We start from the raw sequence: 10,168 nt of genomic DNA, 5'->3' as shown, positions 1-10,168 counted from the left end.
GGCTCAGAGGTTAAGAGCATTGCCTGCTCTTCCAAAGGTCCTGAGTTCAATTCCCAGCAACCACATGGTGGCTCACAACCATCTGTAAAGGGGTCTGTTGCCCTCTTCTGGCCTGCAGGCATACACACAGACAGAATATTGTATACATAATAAATAAATAAATATTATTAAAAAAAAAACAAGTTCCTCGTATGTCCCTGATCTGGAGGAAAGCAGCACACCCCGCCACTTTAGTCTTTATTGTGTACTGTTTGTAACCCAAAAGCTTCAGCTGTGCCAGAAGTCATGCAAAGATCGTGAAGCTCCCTAGAAAACAACTCTATAAATCACAGAAAACAATCACGGATTTCCACCAAGACTTCTTCAAGTTTAAAGTCTAGCAAAGACAATTCTGTTCTAATATTTATCTTTGATACAGTGACACTGCTGGATTCCTACAACACTTACTTCTAATTTTACATCTCTGGGAGCAAATACCTAGCAAAGCAACTTAATGGAAGACAAGTTTATTTTGGGTCTCAGTTCTATAGAATATGGTTCATCGGGACAAGGAAGGAGTGGCAGCTGGAGCATCTCCAATCGAAGCTGTTGTGTGAGCAGATCAAGAAGCAAAACACTTGGACTGTGACCAAGAGCAAAGACACCTCCCGCCCCAGCATTGCTTTCAAGGCCTCCTGTTGGGATCCACTTCCACTTGGCCATCATCCCCAAAGTGCCACAACTTTCACAGATTGTGCCACCAGAGGTGGAAGCCAAGTGTTCAATCAAAAGCTTGTGAGCAACATTTCAGATGCAAACTGAAGCAAGCATGCAGATTGGTTCACTTTGGGGCTGTTGTAAAGCCGCTATGATGATGGGCACATTTACATTCCAAAGCCTATTTCCAATTCTTTTATCTATTTATTTTTGAGACAAGGCCTCAAAGTATAGCCTTAGATGGTCTGGAACTTAACTACACAGACCTGGCTGGCCTCAGATTCACAGAGATGCACCTGTCTCTGCCTCCCTAGTGATAGGCTTAAAGGTGGCTCCAGCCTTTTTTTTTTTTTTCTTTGAGACAGGTTTTCTTTGTAGCTTTGGAGCCTGTCCTGGAACTAGCTCGCTCTGTAGACCAGGCTGGTCTCGAACTCACAGAGATACACCTGTCTCTCTGCCTCCCGAGTACTGGGATTAAAGGTGTGAGCCACCACCCCCTGGTGCTCCGGTCTTATATAATACAAACTTCATTGTCTATTCCAACTACATCCCTGCCACCTTCTCCCACCCTCAAGAATCTCCCACCCATAACTGCAGCTTTGGATCTCTAGATCTATGCAAGAGGACTTGGCCCCTGGTGACCCCTTGGTGCCTCAGCCGAACTTACCTCCCCCACGTTTCCATCGTCCTTCTGCAGCTTCCTTGACCTCCCAAATCTCATTGCCTAAATAGTTGTTGCCCTCCCCTAACTAGTGATAGTTCATTTGTATTTTAATAAATAGTGCTTGCCTGAAGATCAAAGAGTAAAACAGGCATAGTGGTCAGCCATACAGACGAGGCAGTGGTGGCACACACCTTTAATCCCAGTAGCCACAGTAGCTAGCCATAGAGGCTGGACAGTGGTGGTGCGTGCCTTTAATCCCAGCACTAGAGAGGAATATAAAATGGGAGGAGACAGTCTCATTCTAAGGGTTCACGGAGGCAGGGTCACCATTTCAGTCTGAGGTAGAGTAAGAGCCAGTGGCTGGCTGCTTTGCTTTTCTGATCTTCAGGTTGAACCTCAATATCTGTCTCTGGGTTCTTATTATTCGTGCTGCATCTCACCCTTCCTATATCTGCAGTTCTTTAGCGCACACACCCCCAAACATAGGTCCCTCCACGTTCAGGTTCAGATCATAAACTTGCTCCCATCCCTGCCATTTTAGTTCCTGTCTGGGACCGTCGCCAAACAATCTGTATAGGACAGCCCCTTCCCTGCTGAATTTCTTACTACATTAGCACAAAGAAGCCTAAACAACTTTTGCCTCACTAGATTTTTTGGTTATCTAAGGGGGGGGGGGCTGAGAAAACAACCCTGAAGGACAATCAGCAGCTGTACTCACACGCTGTCCCTAGAGAGGCAGCTGCCACTGATGGGGCCAAAGGACAGGAAGCCTGGGGGATGTGTTTGACAGATTGGGTGATGATGGAACTGAGCTTCTATGCAGCCTGGCCCTGTTGCAGCTGCTGGTTCTCACGGATTATAGTGGAAATTGTTTGAGGCTCACAGTTTGTCCAAGTACTTCATCTGGAAGATCTCCAGTGGCACAGTGGACCTACGTCTCTTGCCGTCCTGTATCTCAAAGGCTTGAAGGGGGATTAGATCTAGCTTTTCTGCTGCTTTTCCCCATCAGCCTTACTATAGTGCCCTCTGGATCTCCTGCTTTATGGAATCTCTGCATTATCAGCCTGTTCAGGAAATTTTCCAATCACTCTTGTCCGAGTCACAATGTGGGGCCCCTCTTCTTGCCTTGTGGACTTCCCTGCTTTCCTTATCTCTATCAACAGGCCTAGAGAGTGATGGGTATCCTTCAGGAACCCTACAGGCATGAAGGGGTTAACTCAATATCAGCACTAGGGAGGCAGAGGCAGAAGTATTTCTGAGTCAGCTTGGTCTACACATCAAGTGCCAGGCCAGCCAGGGTTACATAGGGAGACTTGGATGAGAAAGAAAAAAACAAGCTACAGTGCAACAAAGTATAAAAGTATTGGTGAGCAATAAACACAAGACAGAAACAAATAACAAATGCTAGGTATAAATCTAATCAATGATTAAATTATATGTGAATGGTATAAACTCTACAATTAAAAGGTAGAGATTGGCAGAGTGAATTTTTAGAGGCATGACTTAATTATGTTGCCCATAAGAGGTTCATTTTTTTATACAAGGACATAAATAAATTAAAAAGATACTAATGGAAAAGTATAGACCATGCACATCGTAACCAAAAGGGAGCAGGATGGCTGAACACAGCGCTGCATGCTTATATCCCAGCACTTGGGAGGCAGAGACATGCAGAACACTACAAATTTGAGGCCAGAGGGGTTTGCATGTAAGTTCTAGGTTAGGGAGACATACACAGCAAGACCCTGTCTCAAAACAAAGAAAAGTAAAGAGAGGTGGGGAGAGGGAGAGAGGATCGGGAAGACGGAAAGTTGTAATACTACTGGACGAAACAAGTACGAATCTTGCCTCTACTTATATTCGTTCTGCGACCTCAAAAACCTGCCTCGGTTTCACAATATATCAAAAGTCTGACAACCATTGTCAATCAACGCGCTATTTAGAGGAATCAAAGGAAAGCCTATCTTTTTGGAAATCTCATTGGCAACCTGTAGAAATCGGCCCCAATCAGGTACTGCCGCGCGGAGGCGTGGGGTATTTAGGGACTTGTAGTCCAGGCGGCGGAACTCGCAGTCCCGGCAGGCACCGCGGCGGCCTCCGCTGGGCTACGTGGCTCGGCCGTCTGCGCCTGCGCAGGCAGGTGGGGCAAGATGGCTACCGAGCTAGGCATGCGGGTTGTCGGGACCCCACCCGGACTATCGCTGGGAAGAGGGATGCGGGCTTTCCTGCTGCTGTTGTGGTTTGCAGCCCGTGGAGACGCGCTCTATTTCCACATTGGGGAGACAGAGAAGAAGTGCTTTATTGAGGAAATTCCGGACGAGACCATGGTCATCGGTGCGGGGGCGAAGGGGAACGTTTGGGACAAGTCAATGGTCTTGGGGCTGGGGGATGCGAACTGTCTGAGGTAGCTGGCCTGGCTCTGCCCTGTCGGGAGCCAACCCCGCGCCTCATCGAGCTCCTCTCATCTTCCCTTTTCCTCCTGTCTGCAGGAAATTACCGGACGCAGCTGTATGACAAACAGCGGGAGGAGTACCAGCCTGCCACCCCTGGGCTTGGCATGTTCGTGGAGGTAAAAGACCCGGAGGACAAGGTGAGCTGGCCCTTACCCGCGTCGAGCAAGCTTCGGCACTTCTTTTTGTTAGTTTCCATATCTGGTCGAGTGAGGGTAGACAGTTGGTGATGTGGAAAGATGCCGAGTTTTCACCACAAGCTTGGGCCGCGCGCGGTTGCTGGACAGGTAGCTGTTTTCAACTTCTCAGTGACTGCTGCCGGATTCCTCCAAGTCTTTTACTGGCCTTGAACCACTAACCTACCTCGTGAAATGGAAGTTCACTTCTCTTATACTAGTGACAAGTGGATTAATTGTAGTGATGGGTATCAAAAAGTTGCTAATGCTAAAACTGTTGTTAAGACCAGAACTCCGTAAAACAAAGCACTTTCCAAAAAAGGAGTACCTTTTAATTTTGACAAATAATTTTTTTAAAAACGAAAAACAAAGTAGTTTTGTTGTCAGCATCAGAATAGTTGTAGTAGTCAGTTATCGTCACTGTTCATCAAGGGCCTGGAGAGTTGGCTCAGTGACATTTAAGAATACTTGCTGTTCTTGTACAGGTCCTGAATTCAGTTCGTAGCACCCACATAATGGCTCACACCCACTCATAGGCATGTTGTAGAGCACATATATACATGTAGGCAAAATACATAAAGAAAAGACAGTCTTGCAACAAGGTGGGCGTGGTGGAGCATGCATTTAATCCCAGCCCCCAGGAGACAAAGGCGGGCAGACCAGATATTTCTGCACCAGCAAAGGATACATAATGAGATTCTGTCTGCACAACAGCAACAGGAACAGTGAAGTGACACGGAAGGAGCTAAAAAGGAGTAGAGTCAAGTCCTTCCTGGCAGCAGTCGCTGGCTAGCCTGATGATGGTCAGACCCTTCAACCCTGCTGGCAACTGCTGTTGAGAACTTTGGCTCTTTTGGTGTTGTGACATCATTTGTGGTACTTAGAAGAGCCTTTATCCTGTTTTTTTTCCCAGCCTCCCTATAGCATCACTAACTGAAACTCCTCCCCTGTCTCCAGGTCATCCTGGCCCGGCAGTATGGCTCTGAGGGCAGGTTCACCTTCACCTCCCATACCCCTGGTGAGCACCAGATCTGTCTTCACTCAAATTCTACCAAGTTCTCTCTCTTTGCTGGAGGCATGCTGGTAAGTACATCTGTGTGGGACTAAAGGCCAGCATAGCTTGGTCAAGGGACCAAGACAGGAACTTTTGGTACTGTAAAGTGGTGGGGTGGGTATTGGGTTTGTGTCTTTTATTTTTATTTATTTATTTTTTTTGGTTTTTTAAGACAGGGTTTCTCTGTGGTTTTGGAGTCTGTCCTGGAACTAGCTCTTGTAGACCAGGCTGGTCTCGAACTCACAGAGATCCACCTGCCTCTGCCTCCCGAGTGCTGGGATTAAAGGCGTGTGCCACCACCGCCCGGCGGGTTTGTGTCTTTTAAAGCCATTGGATTTCCAATGGACATAAAGAACAACAGTGACCGGTCAATTTGTATAGCTGTTCCTTAGGTCCCTAATAGTGTATTTTAATACAGTGCATACATATCCTGCTGTATGCTTTATCATCTCTAGATTACTTGTAGTTCCTAATGAAATTTTTATGATATCTATGTATCTATTTATCTATCTCATACTGAATTTAGAGAACGACCAGAAAAGTCTCTATACTTGGTACAGATATATGTATTTTTAGAGTACGTGTTTTTCCTTTTTGATGGGCTTCTGATCTTCAGAAGCCACACTTACAGAGAAGAAACTGTGCGAGCTTTAGTCAGAGCATGAGCCCACATGGACTCTTTTTGCTAGTATGCCCACAGCTCCGAGTGGGGTCTCAGTATGTGAGCTGATTAAAAAAGGCCAGGAGGTGGTGGCGCACGCCTTTAATCCCAGCACTCGGGAGGCAGAGGCAGGTGGATCTCTGTGAGTTCGAGACCAGCCTGGTCTACAAGAGCTAGTTCCAGGACAGACTCCAAAACCACAGAGAAACCCTGTCTCGAAAAACAAACAAACAAAAAAACCCAAAACAAACAAACAAAAAAGCAGGGAAGTAGAGGGCTCAGCTGCCAGTCAGGCATTCAGAGGCAACAGGACTGCCTGACGCCCTTATCTTGCTTTTGTGTCCCCAGAGAGTTCACCTTGACATCCAGGTAGGTGAGCACGCGAACGACTATGCAGAAATTGCTGCCAAAGACAAGCTGAGCGAGCTGCAGCTGAGAGTGCGACAGCTGGTGGAGCAAGTGGAGCAGATCCAGAAGGAGCAGAACTACCAGCGGGTGAGTGCTTGGTGGGGAGTGGCCAGCTTCTCAGAGGTTGCTGCTGGTCAGCCGGGACTTACAGGAAAGATTCAGTATCAGACCCCAGGGGACTTACCTATGGCAGAGTGCAGGTCTAAAAGGTGAGTGGCTGTTACAGAATCCATCTTGTAGTTGAGCTACGCTAAATGACAGTCACACAGAGAAGAACAGCCTGGCAATTAATACTAGCACCTTGTGCTGTTTTAAAGGTCCTAGGTGCTGCCAGAACCAAGAACCTCTAAATTATTTATGACTAGGAACCAGACAGGTACCTTGAATGAATCTGTCGCCTTAAGGAGTTGTGAGGCCGTGACCCATCTAAACAAGGAAAACTATAGTGCCTGCCAGGGCCTCCTTACAGAAAATGCGAATCTGAGTTTTCAGCATCCCACTCTCCTCCCAAGAGCTAAAGGTCTGGGGAGATCCACCTGCCTCTGCCTCCCAAGTACTGGTATTAAAGGCCAAGATCCAGATTTTTATGTGAAATTTTCCTGATTTTTTTTTTTTTTGAGACAGAGTTTCTCTGTGTAACATCCTTGACTGTCCTGGAACTCGCTCTGTAGACAAGGCTGGCCTCAAACTCAGAGAGATCTGCCTGCCTCTGCCTCCCAAGTGCTAGGATTCAAGGTGTGCGCCACCCTCCTGGCAAATTTTCCTGATTTTTAAATGTTGACAAAATGCTGTGTGGTGACAGGCATGGTGGCGTACACCTTTAATCTCAGCGTTCTAGAGGCAGAAGTTAAATCAGTTGCAGTTTGAGGCCAGCCTGGTCTGTATAATAAGTTCCAGGCCAGTCAGGGATACACAGTGAGACCACATCTTGAAAGAAAACAATACAAGCAAAAACAACAACAAAAGTATTGTGTAAACCAAACAGTCTGAATATATGACGTATATGATCTTGAAGGAGCAGATTGAGAGACCTGGACAGAAGTCCACACTAAGCACTCCAGGACACCTCTGTCCCTTGGGGTTGTCACCACCACCTTACTTCTCTAAGTGTCAGGAAGGGTCAAGTGAGGACTGTAGCTGACAGATGAACAGACAGACTTAGGAGAAATGCATTAGTCTGCTGGCAGTTACCTGCCTGTTGATGCTGAAGGTAGTCCATGCAGAGTGGGTGGCCCTGGGACATCCTTGCCAGCTGGGAACCCAGTGGCTTTAGCAGTCCTAAACCTAAGACTTGCTATCATTTCCCCGACAGTGGCGGGAGGAGCGCTTCCGACAAACCAGCGAGAGCACCAACCAGCGAGTGCTGTGGTGGTCCATCCTGCAAACGCTCATCCTTGTGGCCATTGGCGTCTGGCAGATGCGGCACCTCAAGAGTTTTTTTGAAGCCAAGAAGTTGGTGTAGCTGTCCCAAGCCTCGCAGGCAATCTTTCTTCCAGGCTCTTGGGAAGGACCTTCTGGAACTGGCTCCTCTGTGGGAGGAGGACTGGTTTTCAGCCGTAGATGTTCTGGAGGGAGAGGGACTGCAAGCATGCCCTCGCTGCTCAGGCTCCAGCCGAGGACAGTACTTGCCTGGCTAATGCTGAGTGGGGGTGGAGGGTAGGACAAGCCCTCCCCACCTCCACCTCTGGACCTTTCGCAGTAATCACTCAGGAGCTGGTGATGCCCTTGGTGTCTTAGATTCTCAGTGTTACTGATCAGGGATGTGGGGCTGCTTTCTGGGGTAGGATTGGGAGGGAAGTGGGTGGGCCAGCCAGCAGTTTTCCTTCTGTCTTCCTTTGTTACATGGGATTTTGAGCAGGTCATGGTGTATCAGTGCTTGTTATTCCAGGAACTTCGCTTTCCTTGCCTTTGGCGTAGACCAGCCTGCTGATCTAGGATGTATGTGTGTTGGTTTAAGGGTGGGGTAGAAGGATTGCAATGCAGGAAAGGGGCCCAGAGGTTGACTTGGGTGTCTTATAGTTGTCCTTTCTGGGGTTTGAGCAGCTGGCAACACGCCAAGCAGAGACTTTGGTGCTGGTTGGAAACGGAGCCTGCACTAAGTTACTGAGTTTATTTTCAATGAGTTCGGGTTTGTTACATTTGTTTCCCAATTAAAAAAAAAAGAGAAAAAATTGTCCTGTGTACAGTTAACTCTCAGCGGGTATGACAATACATGGACTTGCTGGGTGGTGGCAGCGCACACCTTTTGAATTCAAGGCAACTTCATCTACAGAGTGAGTTCCAGAACAGCCAGGGATACACAGAGAAACCCTGTCTTGAAAATGAAAAAAATTAAAAATAAATAAAAATGAGAAAGAGAGAGAGGAACCTCTTGCAGTGGACACAGGACTTCACATTCCAGGGTTACTCTCCACCTGTGAACATCACGCTCTCTATCCCTTGCATGTTTGCTTGTAGCAGATGTATGGTAATGAGCTTGTCAAAACCATTAACAAATTGTGAGGTTGCTGGTATTTTACTCCTAGTTTTTTGAAAGGAAGACCCAGAGTGCATTCTTACCATAATCATATCAAGGATGTTCACTATCAACATGACATAACTGAATGCTGTGATATAAAATGGGTTCATTTGGGTTTTATGTAAAATTTAATCTCTTGAGATACTGAGATCACATGGCCTTGTATCACTGCTCCTCAGCGGCCTTACCTAACTGGTCTCCACAGGAAGTCAGCCCTGCCTTCAAGGTCGACCACATCAAGAGCTGAATGCTGAGTTTGTGGTGTAGAATGCAGAGTCACAGGGTGGGCAAGAGTTGTGTTGCTTGTGTCAGGGCCTAAGAGGGGAAGGAGTTGAAGACAGCTGACTTCTCACCAATAGTGGAGATATCCTGAAGCAATGTGCTTGAGATTGTAGATGGTGGGTGGAAAAGATGCAGACAAGCCACCTGATTAGCCTGCGTCTTCACAGTGGAAACAGTGCCTGCTTGTAAGGACTGAATAAAAGGGTGCAGTAGTAAAGAATTAAGATAATGACTGCCAACTGGGCAGTGGTGGCACACGTCTTTAATCCCAGCAGAGAGGCAGAGATAGGCAGATCTCTGAGTTCAAGGCCAGCCTGGTCTACAAGAGCTAGTTCCAGGACAACAGGCTTAATAGACATTAAGTATTTATTAGGATATTAAATTTTGCTTGAAGAGCAGAGGTCAAGTCCAGTAACTGTCTCTCTTTTCCCAGGTAAAGGCTGGCAATGGGTAAGGGTGATGGAGTGGATATAGTCACACAAAGACGGGGCAGATAGGGAGCTCGGTCTCCTGCTCATTGTTTCAGCTCTCGTTAAATACTGGACAAAGCATTTATATAGTGGTGACTGTGCCAAGCACTGCACCAAATCTGTTTACATTTTCTACAATGACCATACAGAATGAGAACAATTTGGGCTGGAGAGAGAGATGGCTCAGCGGTTAAGAGCACCAAGTGCTCTTCAGACGTCCTGAGTGCAACTGCCAGCATCCACAGGGCAGCTCACAACCATCTCGTAATGAGATCTGGTGCCCTTGGCCCGCAGGGACACATGCAGGTAGAACATTGTATACATATACATAAATCATTTTTTAAAATGAGCAATTTATATCCCTAAGTGGTGAAACAGTTCCAGAAAAGTTGACTTGCCTCAGAACATAGTTGAATTGTCAGAGAGGGCTTGAATTGCAATCAAGCAGTCTTCAGAGCTCAGCTCCTATTTGGTGAGTCTACCGAACCCAGCTCTGAATCCTGAACTGATCTCTCCGTGCTCCAAGTTTATGTGCTTATTCTTCTGCGATGCTGCCAGCTTTTCCTGGGGAAGAGGAGGAAGCTGCTCCTTATCCCAGAAGTGCTGATCTGGAGTGCACGTCTAGTCCCAGCTGTGCTCAGCTCGTTTGGGGACCCTTGGCCTGGATGAGGGGAGGAAGCTGCCTTTTTTGTGACATCTAGTTGGTCCCTGAGACCCGCCGGCGGCGTGTTTCTCCTGGCAGCAGAACCTTCCAGGCGGCGGCGCTGGGGTGCAGCCGGCTCGGCCGGA

At 47.3% G+C, this 10,168-nt stretch overlaps 1 protein-coding gene across 1 annotated transcript; it reads left to right on the top strand.

The window, feature by feature from the left end:
• Window positions 1-3,479: 3,479 nt before the first annotated feature.
• Tmed9 (transmembrane p24 trafficking protein 9) lies at window positions 3,480-7,886 on the top strand. The gene is made up of 5 exons (XM_075969491.1): window positions 3,480-3,694; window positions 3,850-3,950; window positions 4,944-5,069; window positions 6,050-6,196; window positions 7,422-7,886. The coding sequence occupies exons 1-5, from the start codon at window positions 3,511-3,513 to the stop codon at window positions 7,569-7,571; spliced, it is 708 nt and encodes a 235-aa protein (XP_075825606.1). The 5' UTR covers window positions 3,480-3,510; the 3' UTR covers window positions 7,572-7,886.
• The last annotated feature ends 2,282 nt before the right edge of the window (window positions 7,887-10,168 follow it).

The sequence above is a fragment of the Microtus pennsylvanicus genome, chromosome 4 (genome assembly GCF_037038515.1).
Source record: "Microtus pennsylvanicus isolate mMicPen1 chromosome 4, mMicPen1.hap1, whole genome shotgun sequence".
In the NCBI taxonomy this organism is placed as follows: domain Eukaryota; kingdom Metazoa; phylum Chordata; class Mammalia; order Rodentia; family Cricetidae; genus Microtus; species Microtus pennsylvanicus.
This window is presented reverse-complemented; position numbering and strand designations above follow the sequence as displayed.